The sequence below is a fragment of the Natator depressus genome, chromosome 1 (genome assembly GCF_965152275.1).
Source record: "Natator depressus isolate rNatDep1 chromosome 1, rNatDep2.hap1, whole genome shotgun sequence".
Classification (NCBI taxonomy): Eukaryota; Metazoa; Chordata; order Testudines; family Cheloniidae; genus Natator; species Natator depressus.
In genome coordinates, this window is record NC_134234.1 from 46,414,725 (window position 1) to 46,433,895 (window position 19,171).

The following is a 19,171-nucleotide window of genomic DNA, read 5'->3' on the forward strand; positions in this document are numbered from 1 at the left end:
AGTCATGGTGGATAATCAGCTGAACATGAGCTCCTAGAGTGATGCTGTGGCCAAAGGGGCTAATGCGAGCCTTGGATACATAAACAGAGGAATCTTGAGTAGGAGTAGAAAGATTATTTTACCTCTGTATTTGGCACTGATGCAACCACTGCTGAAAAACTGTGTCCAGTTCTGGTGTCCACAATTCCAGGACATTGATAAATTTGAGAGGGTTCAGAGAAGAGCCACAAGAATGATTAAAGGATTAGAAAACAGGCTGTATATTGATAGACTCAAGGGTGAAGGGGTGACTTGATTACTGTCTATTAGTAATTACATGGGGAAGAAATATGTAATAATGAGCTCTTCAATCTAGTAGAGAAAGGTATAACAGGATCCAATCGTTGGAAGCTGAAGCTAAATAAATTTAGACTAGAAATGAAGTGTACATTTTTAACTGTGAGAATAATTGACCATTGGAACAATTTATCAAGGGTTGTGGTAGATTCTCCATCACTGGTGATTTTAAAATCAAGATTGGATGCTTTTCTAAATGATCTGCCCTAGGAATTATTTTGGGGAAGTTCTGTGGCCTGTGCTATACAGGAGGTAAGACTAGATGATCACAGTAGTCCCTTCTGGCCTTGTAATCTATGGATCTGTGATCAAAGGAGATCTATGGATTTGTGATCAAAGGAGAGGAGTGGCTGCCAGAGTGACCGAGGGACTACTCAGATGAGATTCTTTCAGTAGCAAACTGGCAGGAAGCTGGCTAGGAAGTCAGAGAGGGAGAATTGGAGAATATGAGCCTGGAAAAGGTCTCCAGAGAGGCAAGGTAGGAAGCAGCCCTAGGAGGCAGCAAGGGAATGTAAGGAACTGGTCCCAGCTGCTTAACACAGGTTCCCTGGCTGGACCCCAGAGGAGTGGGCAGGCCTGGTTTCCATATGATCCCTAGCAAAGGAGATCGGTACCCCCTTTGGAGCGAAGGGGGTCAGGACTCTGCAGGGGTCTGATATTATCAACTCTTCATTAGGGTCATTGGGCTCCTTTTCTTGCCGATTCTATTGCCTTGGAAGAAAACAGAGCGTAAATGACCCGGCCAGATGGAGGGAAGCTACCCAGCACAGGGCTAAATGACTTGTTGCTGGAGCGGGGAAACTGAGGCAGAGTTGCCATTATACTACCCGCAGCCATGAGGGGGTGCTGGCTGGCAAAGGCATTGTAGACCTGAATGTATGGGCTTGTTTACTATGGTTCGCCACTGATCTGATCAGAAGATATTTTAGGTTCTTGTCCCAATTCAGGCTACAGGGTTAGAGAACACAGAGAGTTCAATATCGTGAGAGGACTCTCAGGTTGTGCGGCAAGGACAGTTACACTGAGGGCAATACCAAATTGATAAGATCTTTATTAATATGAATGAAAGAACAATAAATGATATTGAACACCGAGTCACAAAGAAGTAATACCATTCTATGACCCCGGTGGTAACATCTCTATTCTAAAAGAGTATTTAAGCTAGCGTCCTCACACCCTTCCCTGAAGACCTGGTAGTAGGAGACAGAGGACCAGCCTCGTCTCTGGAAATCTTATTTCCTCATCCAAATGAATCTTCGGGTACACTTACTCTATAGATTAACATGTCATGACATATATTCTTATGTATTAATATCGATTATCTCATGCCTGAAACCGTTACCCTTGGCCTTACTTATGACTTCCACGTTCTGCGGTGTGCCCTGTGGTTACCGGTCTGTTCCAGACCGATGATAAACATGTTCAGTTCTTTGTTCGGTTCCCCCATGCGGTTCCCCCATTCAGTTCCCCAAAGTGAAGAGAGGTAACCGGTAGGCCATTTATCTATGCCAAAGGTTACAAACACTCATACTGACTTGCTCTAGCTAATTGAACCAGATATATGCCTGTAGGTTGCTTGCGTTACAGCCATGAATAACCATGAATAGCTATTATGAATAGTATATACTGGAATTCAACATAAACAAAACTCATGAAAATAAGATGACTCAATAATACTAGGGTATGATAACAAAATAATATGAATCAAACCAATAAAGAAAACACATTATGCCATATAGCAAGCTAGCAAACTGGCCTTATGGTCTACAGCACCCCCAGGCACCATCTGTTTAGTGGTTCTCTAGCTTTTGTAGTGGTGACCCCTTTCACAGAGCAAGCCTCTGAGTGCAACCTCCCTAATAAATTAAAAATACTTTTTTATATATTTAACACCATTATAAATGCTGGAGGCAAAGCGGGGTTTGGGGTGGAGGCTGACAGCTCGTGACCCCCCAGGTAATAACCTGGCGACCACCTGAGGGGTCCCAACCCCCAGTTTGAGAACCTCTGATATGCCCAATGGCCTGTGATGGGATGTTAGATGGGGTGGGATCTGAGTTACTACAGAGAATTCTTTCCTGGGTGTCTGGCTGGTGAGTCTTGCCCACATGCTCAGGGTTTAGCTGATCGCCATATTTGGGGTCGGGAAGGAATTTTCCCCCAGGGCAGATTGGCAGAGGCCCTGGGGGTTTTTTGCCTTCCTCTGCAGCGTGGGGCACGGGTCACTTGCTGGAGGATTCTCTGCACCTTGAAGTCGTCAAACGATGATTTGAGGACTTCAATAGCTCAGACATGAGTTAGGGGTTTGTTAGAGGAGTTGGTGGGTGAGATTCCGTGACCGGCGTTGTCCAGGAGGTCAGACTAGATGATCATAATGGTCCCTTCTGACCTTAAAGTCTATGATTCTATATGGAGCTAAAACAATCATTATGTCAACTTATACCACTCTCATTACTGAACTATTTGAGGGCTTTACAATTTCCATCAAAGAAAGGTCCCAATCCTGCAAGATGGTCTGTGCAGGTGCAGAGGTCCATCTGAGTGAGAGCTTTTGAAAATTTGGTTCCTTATTTGGTGCCTAAATAGGTTGAGCTCTTCTGAAAATCAGATTCTAATTTTCAATGTTGTGCTCTTCTTAAAATTCCGACCTGTGTGTGTGTGAATATCTGTAGACAGACAATATACTACAGTAATTATATTATACAGTTGCATTGGTAAAATGTTATTTCGGTTTAATGTGGAACAAAAGTACACTTTGAAGTCAGTAAAATAAAGTGCAATAATAAAAAAATTTTCAACTAGGATAAAGAAAATACTATGAATATCAATCCTCATGCCTCTTGGTATGAACTGATCATGTGCTAGATTGGAAATCTGTCACCTCATCACTACTCTCAATGATCCATTACACAGCTGGCCTGATGCTTTGTGGGATTTGCACCTTTTTCTGAAATATCAGATACTGGCTGCTAGCAAAGGTGAATTAGCTGGACTAATAATCCGTTCTATAATGGTAACCTTGTGCCAGCATAGTAACCCTTACGGACTAGCATTCATTCATATTATGTTTCTTGATCAATTAAATAGCTTCAGATCAAGTGGAAAAGTATGAAAGTGGATGTGTAAAAGGAATTGTATGCATCAATAATTAAACAAGACTGAACTGAAAAGAAGACTGCGAAATTAATGCAGTATGAAAGTGAACTGACTCATTATGCAGCTTATCATTAAAGTATACAAATTGATTGCCAAGGTATCGGGAAGAAATGACAACTAAAGTAGGCAGTTTAATAATTAAAGTACAGGAAAATGATCTAAGCTAGTGAAATATATTGCTTGTATTTTTGTTTTAAATGTCACTGGCTTATTGACAATGGTTTAGGGATTTTCCTGCTCAGAGTATTACTCAGAGCACCAGACATTGACTGTAAGTTATCATAACATCTTTTCTGTAATCTTTGAAACCTTATTATGTTGTTCCTAGGGACCATCGTTACTGGATAAGAAGTATTGTCCTTCCCATTGAGTTATGCGGCATGTCACAGTACAACCATTTGTTGTTCTCTGACGTGGTCTCAATGGTTTGAGTCTTGCTTTTTTCATTTTCACATCTGCACGGTTTGACACTGTTATTTACTTGTGAAGTCTCAGAGGACATCCTGGTTCTGATCCAGTAACACTGCAGACATACCTTTCATTGGGAGGAGAAGGCTAGATTTTCCAAAGCTAACCACCATTATTCTCCTTGTAATTATTTGCAGGTACAATTTAGGTCAGTGGAGCATCTAAGCACCAGACTGGGTCCACAAATAAAGTGCTTAAATGACCTGAGCTACACCCACAAATAATCACAGATGCAAAACTGCACCTACAAATATTTGTTGTAGCAAAACTGTGCGCACCAAAGTGTAACCTGATAAAGCCCAGATAGAAAATCAGGCCAAAATGTTGCAGGTGAATGTTCATCTTTAAATCATTCTGATGATCATGCTTTTTCTCTGCTCTCTATAGTCATCTCTGCCTTGACCTGCTGTGTGAATTTGAGCAAGTCACTTGACCCCTTTGTGCCTCATTTTCCCTATTTGTAAAGAACTTTGAGATGCGTGGATGACAACTGCTAAGTAGTGTTACTATTTATTATGTGGTATCCTGCCTATAACAACTAGAAATACTTTTTATTGTTTTTAAACTTGACATCAAGTAGTGTCTGTGAAACTTGAAAACAGAAAGGTCTCAGGTACTGCTCTGGATGAATGTGAGAGCTTCACTGAACATACATGTATGCAGATGCGTTCTCTGTGTTTCCCTCGTGGGTGTGATTATAGCTGCAGTAGGTAACTAACATTTCCCAGCTCACTGCCAAAACAGTTTGATGCTTGATCTGCTGTGAAGATCCGGAAACTTACTCAATTTAAGAGGCTTCACGTTGCAGCTCATGAGACACTGAGCCATAGAAGAGGACTGGCTCCAAATGCTCTTGTCCCTTTTCATGTTTTATTTATCAGTAAAACAAAATATTGCCAGACACAGGCCTCTTTTTGACAGAGCCTGCTCAAGTTCTCTGACAGAAAGAAACTGTAGGACACTAACAAATAGAGATAAAGAAAGCTGTCACTATGCTAGCCCACTCGCCATTGGCCAGTCTTGCATGCAAAATCTTCTGTGTCAAAATCTTCTGTACTGTTTACCATTCAAGAATGGAACTCTGCTCATACTTAACATGTGCGCAAAGTGACATGTTCCCTTGGCAAAATGATTGAATTTCTTTCAAGTTAAACAAAGGATTTTTATAAATTCCCACTGACTTTTTTGCCTAAAAAATGTATGTAACTATTCGTGTTTTTTAATTTTTTTCATTTGGTATTTGTTAAATTTAAAAAATTAGGAACTACTGGTATGTGCAAAAAAACTTACCTCTTTTAAAGGCTAACAGACATCTAACCAATCGCTAACTGTGCCACCAGGATGAGAGTAGGGAGCTGTGAGGTGCACAGCCTGTTGTCTGTGTATCGGGCTGGGAACCTGGTTTTGATTCACCATTTCATTTAAATCCCTAGCCTACAATACTTGGCCCACCTCTGGCCTTTCCATATCTCTACATGCCCTACAGTGTAGAGGATGGGTGGGGTGCAGCCATGGCTCACAAATCTGTTCCTTTTCCACATGTTTTTCCACAGAAAGGGAAGAAGGAATCCTTGGGGATCAACGACTTGCAGTAAGGAGTCGATAACCAGGAGTGTAGCAGAAGGCCCTTAGCCACTCAGCTGGTTGTTAATACTCAGGAAGTGTTATTAAGAACAATATATGTGTATTTGTTTCTTTTATAGCACCCATGAGATGCGCCAGGTGCTTCACAGAAGAGCTTAGGCTCTAAGGCCATGTCTACACGAGCACTTACGTCAGCTTATGTTAGCACTAGCACTTATGTCGGGAAAACTTTTGTCGCTCAGGGGTGTGAAAAAACCAGGAGAGCGTCTCCCGCTGTTGGGACTAGGAAGCAACAGTTTCTCCTGCCAGAGCCTGCTTGTGGGTGAATTCACCCCCCTGAGAAAGAGGTGGTGATAAAAGAAGCTATGCAAATTGCTTTAGATGAACAGTCTTCCCTGCGGACCTAGGCCTTGTGGGTGCCCAGGAATTCCCCACGCTGGAGCAGCGCCTGCTACGAGCCCTCAAGGACAAGGCAGGAGGGTCTGGGACTGTCTGTAGCAGAAGGGGCATAAGCATTGATTCTTGCTTGCTTGCTGAAAAGCATGTATTTAGTAATGCATGAAGGCTGGGAAGCTTCTTATACTTCGGCAATAAAACTGGTTATACTTATGCACCTGGCATGGCTTCATTGAGTGTATCCTAGGCCCCCTTTGGCCAACATAGCTACTGCCACTCACTGAGCTGGTTTTATTATGTCAACGGGAGAGCTCAGCTGTATCGATACAGCTGTTCCACGTAAGCTTTTAAGTGTAGACATGACTTAAGTTTTACACATGACACAACAATTGAGGGCAAAGTATAAAGAGGAGTGGGCAAGGAAGAATGGAGGTTACAGCAATGTAATCCCGTGGAAACTCCTTTCATGCATCTGCTCATCTTGCTGTTTCTGTATATGCTTTTTAGTAAAAAAAATAAGGAATAGGTAGATATTAAGAGAGCAAATAATATTGAGTCACTCAGGGGCCTGTAACAGGGCGCAGACTCACCCAGCGGCGCCTCCTGCTGGCTGTCTAGGAATTAGCTCTTTTTACCAGCTCTGGAGCGCCCTCTGCCAGTGTCTCGCCATCACTGGCCCCCGTGTCCCTCCCAGACGCCGGTGCCCTTTTGCCTGGGGAGCTGCCCCTCCAGGCAATACCCCACAGATTTGGGTCTCCCCTCCCCGGGGAACCTCCCACCCTCTATCCCCACCTTGCCTCAGCCTATGGGCTACTGCCAGTCACCATCTAGCCCCCTTTCACTGGGGCCGACTGCAGTCTGTATAAGCCAGTCATCAGAGGCAAGGGGGGTTTGGACCTGCTGCCTCTGCCTACCCGTGGGCTGCCCTTTTGCAACCCCAGTACCCTGGCTTAGGCCATCTGCCAGGCCTACAGCCTGGGGCTTTTCCAGTCTGGAGCCTCCCAGCTCCTCTGGTCTTCCTCAGCCCTGCTTCACCTCAGGTACCCTGGTACACTCCCCAACAGCCAGGCCCGTCCCCCTCCACAGCTAGAGGAGACTCTGTCTGCTCCTGGCCCACTGCCCTCGTATAAGGGCCAGCTGGGCCCTGATTAAGCCAGTCGCGGCCTGACTGGGGCATTGCCCCCAGCTGAGGCTGCTTCTCCCAGTCAGCCCCACTTTTCCTTCCCTGCCACAGGCTCTCCCCGGGCTGTTTTAAGCCTTTTAACGCAGGAGCGGGTGACCACCCCGCTACAGGGCCATAGATGGAAACGTGCTGTCATGACTGACGGAAAATTGTTAAGTGAGGAGTCATCACGTTACCTAATTTGCTTCTGAGAGGCAAGTAGCTGCACTGAGTTAATTGAAACTATTATTCTCCTCTCAGGAGGTGAGGAATAGTGGGTTTTAATTTACTCTCTACTTCAGAATGTTAGCTTAAAAGAAAAGAAAAATTCCGGAAGTGTATGTAGCAAGCTGGAATTCCAGCCCTGCTGCTCGACTGATTGGAACAATGAGGGCCCAATCCTGTCCCCAGTGACATCAGCGGGAACAGCCTTGAGATTATGTAAACATACGTGTGTCTGTGTGCACACATGTATTCCCACACACATTCACATGTGTATAGACTTCATATTTGGGTGAACAGCAAGATGAGATATAGTGTCCCTTAAGTAAAACACTGACCTCAGCGTGGTACCTCTTGGATCTATAAATCTTGCTATTCAACTTGACATCCTCAAGAAGTCAGTATCTCCTTATTAAAAGATGAATAAAGGAACAAATAATTTACAAAATTCTGAGAGTATTTGTTCCTCTTCTGTTCTATTATTAGCACAACAGTGTATGTGACAGGAAATGACCATAGGCTTTAACATCACTCTCCAGGTACTGGGCACTTCTGGATACCTGGTATATGATCACATCACATTTCAGGTGGCTTTCCATTCAGCCTGTAATGATTCTTTAATTATTGGCCCTCTTCTGTTGTGTTTCAAAGGGCAAGGCTTTTTGTTGCCAGCTACACTTCATACTAAAAAACTGAATTTATTTATTTATTTATTTGTAATGCAAGATCTCTCTCAGAAGAGATAATATAGCTTCCCCTGACACCTCATGCTTCAGACAGAAGAATTCCTTCCCTGCTGAAAGCTAGCCAGGTTTCTAAATTGAAATATTCTCTGTATAATAAATTTCACATAAGAGAATAAAAGAGAGGCATATGAGGTTTCAATAAAAGGACATTTGATGTGTATATCTCTGCAAATAACAAGAAATATTTCCTCTTGAAGACAGCTCCTATACTTTAAAAAAATCATCCCAGATCAGCTGTGTGAGCACATTTCAAAGAACAGTTAATAATTTTAGCAGCACGTGGTTAAATGATTAAATGAGAGCATGCCCAATAAAATATCACTAACATCCAGGAGAGCCTTCAGCATGCACAACTGCAGTGGACATTACATAGGTTGGGCCAAATTTCCTGGTGGTCTAACTTCATTCAAGTCCATGGAATTCTGCCAGCGGAGAATTAGCTCCATAATCTTTAACCTTTGTTAAACTGGTGAAAAATTCCTGTAATTCTGAAGCAACACAACTGTGTAATGTATTTGGGGTGTTATGTGCATGGCAGTGTTAGGATGATACATGCTTGTGTTTTTTCTGCTCCCATTCAAATACAGTAGATGGTTTAATTTGAATTTTTAATGTAGCTTGTTATTTGAGTAAAGGTCAAATGAGTTTGTAGTATGCAGGGTAGTTGCAGCTGTGTCAGTCCCAGGATATTAGAGAGACAAGGTGGGTGAAGGTAATATCTTTTATTGGACCAACTTCTGTTGGTGAGAGAGACAAGCTTTCGAGCTACACAGAGCTCCTTCTGTCTTTCCCAGACGTGAAGAAGAGCTCTGTGTGGATCAAAAGCTGGTCTCTCTTACCAACAGAAGTTGGTCCAATAAAAGATATTACCTCACCCACCTTGTCTTTTAAATGTGTTTGTAGCAATTCATGTAGACCGGCACGCAAGGGACAGCACACCTTAAGGTATTTTTTCAAAGCTGGGTGATACAGTTTTTCCTTTTATCAGAAAAGGTGCTTTTCTTTTTGAAACGTGCACCTTTTTTATAACAGATCCTAAGATGTTCAGAAAGAAAATTAAAAGTCTCTTTATGCATGAATAAGAAGCCTACATCTTAAAAAGACTGAGGACTTTGGCATGCTAGCTATTTTAATAATGCTATCATTTCCCTCCAGGCCATACCTAAATAGCATTTTATTCCTCTCAGTTTAAATAATGAAAATAAAAAATTATAGTCTTTCTGTGAAATTCTGTATCTTTCTTGCCAGTGTCTGTGCTCATTTTTCAAGCAAATGCTTCATATTCCTGCAAATGTTCAAGTCCAAACCTGCTGTAATCTCTCACTCCGCTTAGGCTTTCTACTTAATAGATAAGAAGACACTCCACTGTTTCTTTTTTAAATGTAGAAAAAAACTGATTTCCTTATATCTGCAAGGAGCATAGGATGTGATTATTTCTTAGGTGACAAATAGAGGAAAGCCAAGTGAACACGTACAGGGGTTTTGAAAGGTTTGTATCAAATGGAAACCTTGGCAACCTTAGATTAAGTATGAGAATATGATTGAAAAGTATGTGCTGATTAAAGCAGATTTTTCTTTTCATGTTATCATTCAAATTTCTGTATAAGATCAGAAGAATTGATTGTAACAAACCCTAGCTGATTAAGGATTTGATTCTGCAAGGTGCTAAGCCTTCTGGTCCTGATCTTACATACCAGAGGCAGTGCTTACTGCCATCGGAGGTTCCATGGACAGTAGTCAAGCAAAAATGCTCACAGTAGTAAGCACTAAGGAGGCCGGTAGTAAGTGCTGTCAGAAAAAGGCCCTAAAAGCAGCCTAGACTTAACATAGTAGAAATCCAGTATTGGGAACCCTTTACCTGTGAATAACCGGTGGCATTGGGAGAAATATACATGTAACAGAGCCAGTCTGAGTAATGAGGAGAATATGCCTTTATAGCTTATAATTGTAAACATGAGCTCAGTCTATGCTCCAGAACTTGCATACATTTTTTATGAAGTTATAATTAGTGCAATTTTGGCCTCCTGCAGGTTCAAACTTTGGCAGTGAAGAGCAAACCCCTGCTAAGGCATCTGTGCCTTCTAAAGATTTACCCAAGGGGACCAGTAGGACTGCACTGCAGGTATCAACCAGCACAGCAACTCCCCGCAGGAGTTTACTTCCAGCACCAAAAACTACCATAACACCTGCTGGTAAGTTTTTCAAGCTTGTGTATTCAAGTCGCCGTCTGCATTACCTAAGTTCTGTTTAAATAATATTACTAATATACTTTATTTCTTGTGTGGTTACCTTTCACATGGCTCTGAGACATATTACCAAAACTGATCTGATTTTGATTCCGTTTGCCAGTAAGGTGCCATGGTCTATTTGAACCACAGTTAGTGACACAGCGGTAGTCTCATTTTGCAAACTTAAGAATCTCTGGAGTTCAAGGCTTTCAGTGCTGCTGGCTGCACATGCCACAGATTCGCTGTGTACAGTATTCATGTTCATTAAAATACCCACAAAATGGCCTTTTGAAGACATGAAACTTCTCTAGAGACTGAACGCTTCCTTTGAGAAGATAATTCATTGTGAATTATATTTCCAAGGACAACGACATGGCATTCCAAAACCAAGGAACTCATGACATTTTCACTTGAGGGAGGGAAAGAAAAAAAGAAATCAACCAGGGTAAAAAGTCCTGGGAATTCTGGTTCCAAATCCTCCCTGTAACTAAATCCTCCTTCAAATCCATCAAGACTGATTTCTTCAAACAGGCCTACAACCATTCCTAGTCTCCCTAACAGTACAGGCCTTAACCCAGAAGAATTTCATGAGTGAGGAGGGAACAAGCAGAAGAACATGTTCTTAAAATATAATTTCTTTAAATATAAATGTGAATTAAATGTTTGATCAAGTATCAAAATGCTCAAAGCAGGAATTAGCCACATTTTAGAAATAAAAAAGAAAAGGCATAAGCTTCTTTATCAAAGTGTTTTTTCTACTATATGTTGTCAGCTTTCCAATGAAATAATCCATGTATTACTGTAATACTGATGACTCTTCTTTCTTTTTAACTCAAAAGCATCAATATTTTTGCAAAATAAATTGGAAAAAAAGATTGTCATGGTTCATACAATGACCTCACTGGGACTCCTTGCATAGAAAGAAGCTGCTCAGTGAGTGTATGGGTGAAAGAATCAGACCCTACATGATTAACTTTTAAGATTATGATGCCCTTTCTCATGCTGAATAGTACCTTACTTCATGAGTAACCCCCTAAAGTCAGTGGGGTTACTAAACCAGAGTAAAGGTATCAGCATCTGGCCTTAAATGATTCACATTTCTAGGCAAATAAACTGAGGGGGCGGGTAAGTATATGCTCACTGGTAACATTTTCTTGTTATTTAACTCACAGGTGGATTTTTCTTTTTCTTTAGTCTTTGTTCATCTAAATGTTTCACATTAAGTTGCAGCTAGTACAGAGCTCTTCTTGAGATGAACCTATTTCTCATCTTTCTGAAAGTACCTCAGCATAGAGACTAGCCCTGAAATCCCTTACTCACAGGAGTAATCCTTGCTCATAGGACAATGATACCAATGAAGCAGCATGTCAGAATGAGGGTTTACAGGCTCTGGGTCATATTTTGTCATTTTGAGGATGTATTTGATCCAAGCCATTATGAGGGTGTAGTTGAGTCAAAGTAACCCCAAATCTATGGCAGTGAACAAATGTATATGGACAGACCAGGCCTGGAGTTTTCAGCATCTTTATCCCAAAAGGTTTCCTGGGGATGAAAGCAAACTTAATGTTCCAGCCAGTTAAACATTCTTAGGATGGTATATTTTGATGGTGTAACACAGCTAATGTGAGCTAATTCCACTTGAAGTGTACTGGATTTATTCTACATCAACTGGACAAAAAAAGCCTTTCTCCGAAGCCAAGCAATTGTTCAGAGCAGCTTGCTTTGCTCACACCCAACCGGAAATTGGAGGTGGGAGATTCTCTAATGGCTCCCCTGCTCCCTCTCCTGCCTCTGTTTCTGGACAGATCATACTTCTCATTTCTCACTGCACTCTTGACCCTTGAACTCCTTACTGATTTCCCTGTTGCCTCCCAAGGAAAAGATGCCTCACTGACTTCCCACTGTTGGGCTCCCACCTCTGCTAAGACTCTCCATTGATTTTCTGATCCCTCTGCTTCTTCCTTCCCTAAACCTTCTTCCATCTGTTAACACTGCCTGCTGCTATATTACAAGATGCCTTAAGCCTACCCATGTCACAGCCTCTTCATCCTCTCAGGTATTGCTCCTCCTGATATGTGCTGGGTAGTTGCTTGTAGAGTCAAACGCACAAAGCAATGCACAGATCCAAGACATCCGCTCGGCTACACAACACCAATGCTGAGTCAACTGAAGTCACAACAAAGTTTTCTTGCCACCATTAAACACAAAACATTGTCACCCAACAAAGGTTCAGTTATGGCAAACAAGTGTAGAGAATGACCCTGTAGCTGTGTGCTCTGGCTCCGACCAGTCGAGCATCTACCACCCAGTGCAGATCAACCCTGGACTTCCCTTAATCAATAGTGCACTGGCGTGGGTCTGGTCTAGAGAAGTGATGATCATCTGGGGCTATATCACTGGCTCCAATACCTCTGGCTGCGGCAGAGAGCCTCAAAATACAAAGCATCTCCTGTGATGCCAGCTGCTTGAGCGTGAATGCTCTTCCAGTGACCTGGCGGAGTGCAATGATTAGGCAATGGTATGTGCATGGATGTGTTAGGAAGCAGTATGAGGACATGACAAGACGAATCCCTAAACCTGACTCCCTGTTATCTGTCTGCTTGGAATGGACATTGGCTCAGAAGGACAAAATGAGCATTGCCTGTTTCGTATTTTCCTTTGGGAAATATGGCTTGATTGGGCCATCTCTTTTATAACATGATCTTATATAAGAGCTAAATATTATAATCCATCACAGCCAAAATAGGAAATACCCTTTATGCATGTGGGAATGTCCATTTTGCCTGGATTAATTATAACAGTTTAGGCCCAATAGCAGAGATTGTTACTTATATTAGAATCCCTGTCCTACAGATTTTGGCCCTGATTCAGCGAAGCACATCTACTTATGTCCCATTGGAATCAATATGACTTAAGCACATGCTTAAAGTTACGCATGTGGTTAAGTACTTTGACTATTCAAGGCATTTGAGATTATATGTGAAAAATATGGAGCACCAGTTCACCAAAAATCTTGAATTTCCATCAGAGAGACAAGTTGGGTGGGGTCGTATCTTTTATTGGAGAAAACTTCTGTTCGTGAAAGAGATGAGCTTTCAAGCTTACACAAAACTCTGGGAAAGGTACTCAGGATGTCACAGCTAAATACAAGGTGGAACAGATTGTTTAGCATAAATAGTTAACACATATTTCAAGAGACCATTCAAGGGGAAGTGGCCAGTTAACACCTCCCCAGTCGTGGGGGTGGGGGTGGGGGCGATGAAGAAGAAAAAACATGGGAGGGGTATTAGTGGGTTATAGATTGTTGTAATACGCTTTAAATCCAGTGTCTCTATTCAGTCCATGGTTTTTAGTGTTATGAATTTAAGCTCCCAGGTTTGTCTTTTGAAGGTGTTATGCAGGTTTCCTTTGAGGATGGGGCCTGAGAGGTCAGATATAGAGAGATTGCTATGTGAAAAGTGTTCCCCCATAGGTGATACTGTGTTTTTGTCTTTTATCATTTTTCTGTGTGAGCTTATTCAAGAGCATAGTGATTGTCTGGTTTCACCCACATAGTAGTTATTGGGGCATTTAGTGCACTGTATGAGGTATATCTTGTGATGGGTTGGATCACAGAAACCAGCTGGGGGCTGTCAACTGATGTGCCAAGACTACTTCTGCCCCGGCTTTCTTGCCCTGGCAGCTTGGGACTTCAGTGCCCTGCCTGGTTTAAGCCAGACCCGCTAGCCTGCTGCAAACCCAGACCCAGGTCTGAACCACGTCCCCTAACAGCTGTAGGCTTAAACTGAAAGCAGCTTAAGAAGTGTTCCTGTCTTTAACACTCAGATGCCCAACTTCCAATGGGGTCCAAACCCCAAATAAATCTGTTTTACCTTGTATAAAGCTTATACAGGGTAAACTCATAAGTTGTTCACCCTCTATAACACTGATAGAGAGATATGCACAGTTGTTCCCCCCCCACCCTGGGTATTAATACATACTTTGGGTTAATTAATAAGTAAAAAGTGATTTTATTAAATACAGAAAGTAGGATTTAAGTGGTTCCAAGTAGTAACAGACAGAACAAAGTGAATTACCAAGCAAAATAAAATAAAACATGCAAGTCTATGTCTAGTACAGTAAGAAAACTGAATACAGATAAAACCTCACCCTCAGAGGAGTTCCAGTAAGCTTCCTTTTACAGACTAGTCTCCTTCTAGTTTGGGTCCAGCAATCACTCACACCCCCTGTAGTTACTGTCCTTTGTTCCAGTCTCTTTCTGGTATCCTTGGGGATGGAGAGGCTATCTCTTGAGCCAGCTGAAGACAAAATGGAGGCGTCTCCCAGGGGTTTAAATAGACTTTCTCTTGTGGGTGGATACCCCTCTCTCCTGTGTAGAATTTCAGCTCCAAAATGGAGTTTTGGAGTCACATGGGCAAGTCACATGCCCATGCATGACTCAGAACTTACAGGTAGCAGCCACGGTTCACATGCTACCTTGAACGTCCTCATGTAGACTTATGTGGATTGGAGCCTTCCAAGATCCATTGTCTGTTAAGTGCTTCTTGATTGGGCTCTTAACTTGCAAATTCCTTTCTAAAGAAGCTGACCAAATGCCTTACTAAGGCTATTTAAAATCAAACAAGTATACAGCCAAAATTTATAACTTCGAATACAACAATGACACATGCATAAAAATAGGATGAATATATTCAGTAGATCATGACCTTTACATAGATATGTTACATGGCATATGTAGCATAAAACATATTCCAGTTATGTCATATATACATTCTTAAGCATATTTCCATAAAGCCTTATGGGGTGCACCTTCACATATCGCATATTGTGATAGGCATGTTGCAGGACCTATGGATCTTGAAAGGTGTATTGTGGGGGTGTTGATCATCATAGCAATGGAGATATGTTTACAGGTTTTGCATCTGTTGTCCTGACAGGGTCTGGTGCTGCTTTGAGCTGGTATGTTCTGGTCTCTGGGGAGCTTGCTTCTGATGATGAGATGATGAACTGGGGGGGTTGTTTGAAGGCCAGAAAAGGGGGTTCAGAAAATAATTCTTTCAGGATGTGGTCCCCATCAACTATGGGTTGTAACTGTTTGATGATACCCTGTATGGGTTCCCGTGTGGGGTGGTAGGTGACAACTAGGGGTGGGGGGGCGGAATTAATTCTGTACTGAAGCAGGTTCTCTTGGGATATTTGGGTGGTCTGTTCCATGATGCATTCTACTTCTCTGGTGGCATGTCCTGGTCTGGTGAAACCGGTTTTAAGTGTGTTAAGATGTATATCCCAGACTTTCTCCTTGGAGCATATTCTGTGGTATCTGAATGCCTAGCTATAGATCACAGATTTCTTAGTGTGTTTACTGCATTTGTGTAGTTAGACCAATTGCCCTCATCAACAGTACGTGCCCAAATCAGTCGCCACCATTACCCAGCTCAAAATCAATCCGTTATCCATCTCCCTCACTGCTTTCTCTCCCTGAAGGACAGACTTACTGTGGTTAATGTTGAGCAGCACTTCCATAGTGTAGTCACTCACACTGCGCCACGGACACAAGGTCTTAGACACAGATAACTGTGCCACTGAGTGAGTCTGTGTCAGATAGGATGATACCCTGTAAAGCCTGAAATATAGGAGATTAGTAAAGATCTACTGTTCATGTGCAGGGAATGTGTGGCCCTGGAAAGCCCTTACACAGCCAGGCATGTCGCAGTCAGACCTGCCTGGCAGGCAGAGGAGGGACTGGGGTAAGCAACTATTCCCTTGCTGGCATGCTTTAATGTATGGAAAGGTGAATGATCCTCATGTGGATCTCTTTGGCAGCACTTAATGGGGCCCATTTCAGGGGCAAAAGACGAACATGTCTGCAGCCCCTATGGAAATACTCAAGTGTAAGAACATCTGGAGATTTATCTTCTGGAAACCCCAGTGCCCCCCTCCCCATGAGGGTGATTTGTTGTTTTTTCTGGTATTTAATAGTCTATTATAGAAGAAAAATAACTCTCTTGGATCTTTGATTTGGTTATACTGTGTGTATTACTGCTTTTCATACATAAAGGACTAAAACTTCTGTTGAATCTCATTACATCTGAAGAAGCAGCTGAAAAATACCAGGCCATTATAAAACTTGGCACCATTAAAAGAACACCTTCCATTTTCCCTACCAAAGAAACATTTTTTGGCTAATTGCTTTATGTCATGTCACTATTTTATTACAAGACTGGCTGTGTCATTTTTAAATCTTAGTGTGTCTGATTCAAAGGGCTTGTTCCTGTCTTTATGCTACCCAATGGTACCTGTTGGGGTTTTGGTTGTCTATGTAGCAGATCACATTATTTGGGTGGTTGTACAGCAATCTGATACTTTCTGACTCATGCTTCTTGCCCACATTTTGTTTCCTATTGTGTAACTACTAACACCACTTTATTGACTGAGCACTGTCAGTGCATTGCACATACAGAGTGGAAGACACAAGGCTCAGTGCTGAGTCCCACTGTGGCCCTTTTATGCTGCTTTGGGGGCACAAAGATGCCATGACCAGCCAACTGGGGATTTCCCCTACATAAGAGGAAATGTGTTGCACTCTGGCAATCCCCAACTGCCAGGTGGCCCATTAGAGGCTGGTGCAATCTAGGTATAGCATAGAGCAGCCCTGATGCTGCTCTAAACTGCTCGGGGCTCCACAGTCGCTTCCCTGACCCCTCCCCGCCCCAGATCAGGAAGCCTAAACCAGCTCCCCCACTTCTGGTTGCATCCAGAAAAGACTGGATACAACATGGGTTGAACCCACTATCTCTACCCTAAAGATCTTATATTCTAAATTAGGCAAGGCAGTACAGTTCAAACAATTAACTCTTTCCCCTGTTTTATTTCTGAAGCAAAATAAATGTGCAAAGTGGAAAAAAAACCAGCTATATTTTGCAAAAAGATAGAAACAGACCCTGCTAAACAGGTGCAATTGGCAGGTGCTGTATGTTGCTGTTATAAGACATAACATGGGGAGGAACAAAAGCAAATATGTGCAGTTCAGTTGTCTTATTTTATTTTTGTAAGAGCCAAAGTACCAGCAGGTGCATCTATGCACTGGTCATACATTTCTTTTTATGAGAACAGTATTCCAGTTCCTCACAATGCTAAATATTTTATGGAGACAGAGGACAAAATAAACAAAGGACTGAGAAATACAAGTACTTTAGCACAAGTCTGATTCTAGCTCCCATACCAGAATCTATGCATGCTGTCTAGTTCCTTTTGCAATATGGAGCCACCTACAAGCTACCATCTTTTTATGTTCTTAGTTATTGGCACTTCTCTTTGTTCAGTCCACTTAAGCATCTTCTTGTCAGTTCTTCCCGTCTCCTAAATGATAAAGCACTAAAAGATCTTTGTGAAATTAAATTCTTTATTAAATTGGGAGGAAAATACTAAAGATGACCTAGAAGGGGAAAAGAGGAAAGTGGAGGGTTCATATTACTTTGGGGTTTTCTGGTCCCAGACAAACAAAGCTTTATTACAAATGGTCTTTGCTGTTGTGTCAGGTTTGATATTTTAAACTTGACAGAGGAAAGTGTCTGGGTGTCTAAATGCAGACTGAAAAGGCTATCCTTCAAAAGGACATCCTATAGTCCAGAGACAGTCTGAAGTTTCAAAGTGTTTATGCCACATTGAGACATTGCAAAGTGCAAAGAATAATGGCTAGCGTGGCTGAAATTCTGCTCTGGGCAAATCTGTATTGGCACTGTAGCTTCACCTCATTTATCAATGGACATCAAAGAATGGCAGACTAAAAAGGATAGGGGAATGCAGAGGTGAAATCAGTGTTTAAAAATGTTTGCAGAAGTCATTAAAGAATAATCTATCCCACCCTCTCACTTTCGGTCGCTGACATGTCATAAAGATGAGAAAAGTAATTTCTAGGAGAAATGGTAAGGGAGAATGCCAACCTCATCACTAAAAGAACCCTTACCGGTGCTCCAAGCCAGAGATAAAGTGATATCCAGCAGCCAGTAATGAGTCGGGAAGGAAGGGATGGTTGAGAGCCAGAAGGCTAAAGTGGGAGCCCTTGGTGGACCACAGAGGCAGACTATAGATGCAGTTGCAGTGACACTGGGCCACCTCTAGGCTTAAAGGGCAGCATATCCCATTACATGTCACAAAGACACCGTTCCAGGAACATTGGAACAAAGGCTCATGAAACGTCCAAAGCTGGAAGAGAGGAAGCGGTCCTAGGGAATTAGTAGTTGAATGAGAAAAACCCAGGAGACTGTTCCTTTAAGGGCCTGGGACCAGGAGCCCTGTACTGTAGGGTGAGGCAGAACTCCCCTCTCTCCCAGCCACCCACGAGTTGCTCTCTGTAGAAGGGCAATACATAGGGTGACCAGACAGCAAGTCTGAAAGATCAGGACTGGGGGTGTGGGGTAATAGGCGCCTATATAAGACAAAGCCCCAAATATCAGGACGGTCCTTATAAAATCGGGACATCTGGTCACCCTAACAGTACATGTGCTGCCTTCTCCCTCCGAACAGGGAGAGTCTGGCAGGAGAAGCAAGCCAGAGCCAAGAGCTGAGAAAGGGCTGGGAGTGGCAGCTTCGAGAGGAGCAGACAGGGACAAAAGGATAGCGCTGTGTATGGTAGCAGAGCCAGAGCTTAGCGTGAACTTTTGTGTTGTGGTGATAGACTTGATTTTGGGAGCCTGCGGATTGTGTTCAGCTCCCTCTGTTATTAAACCAGCCCTGAGTACAGGGGCAGTTAGCCGCGAGAAAGACTGAAGAGAGGAAACAGAGGCAGGGCACGTCTACACTGCAAAAACAAACCCCATGGCAGTGAGTTTCAGAACCCAGGTCAAGTGGCACTACAGAGCTAAAAATAGCAG

The 19,171-nt window shown here is 42.6% G+C and overlaps 1 protein-coding gene across 1 annotated transcript in view; it reads left to right on the plus strand.

Moving 5' to 3' along the window:
* MTUS2 (microtubule associated scaffold protein 2) overlaps window positions 1-19,171 on the plus strand; it is a 470,923-nt gene that overhangs the window by 318,431 nt on the left and 133,321 nt on the right. Inside the window, exon 5 of the mRNA XM_074959063.1 lies at window positions 10,101-10,262. Coding sequence (XP_074815164.1) covers window positions 10,101-10,262 — 162 coding nt within the window. The remainder of the gene's footprint in view (window positions 1-10,100; window positions 10,263-19,171) is intronic.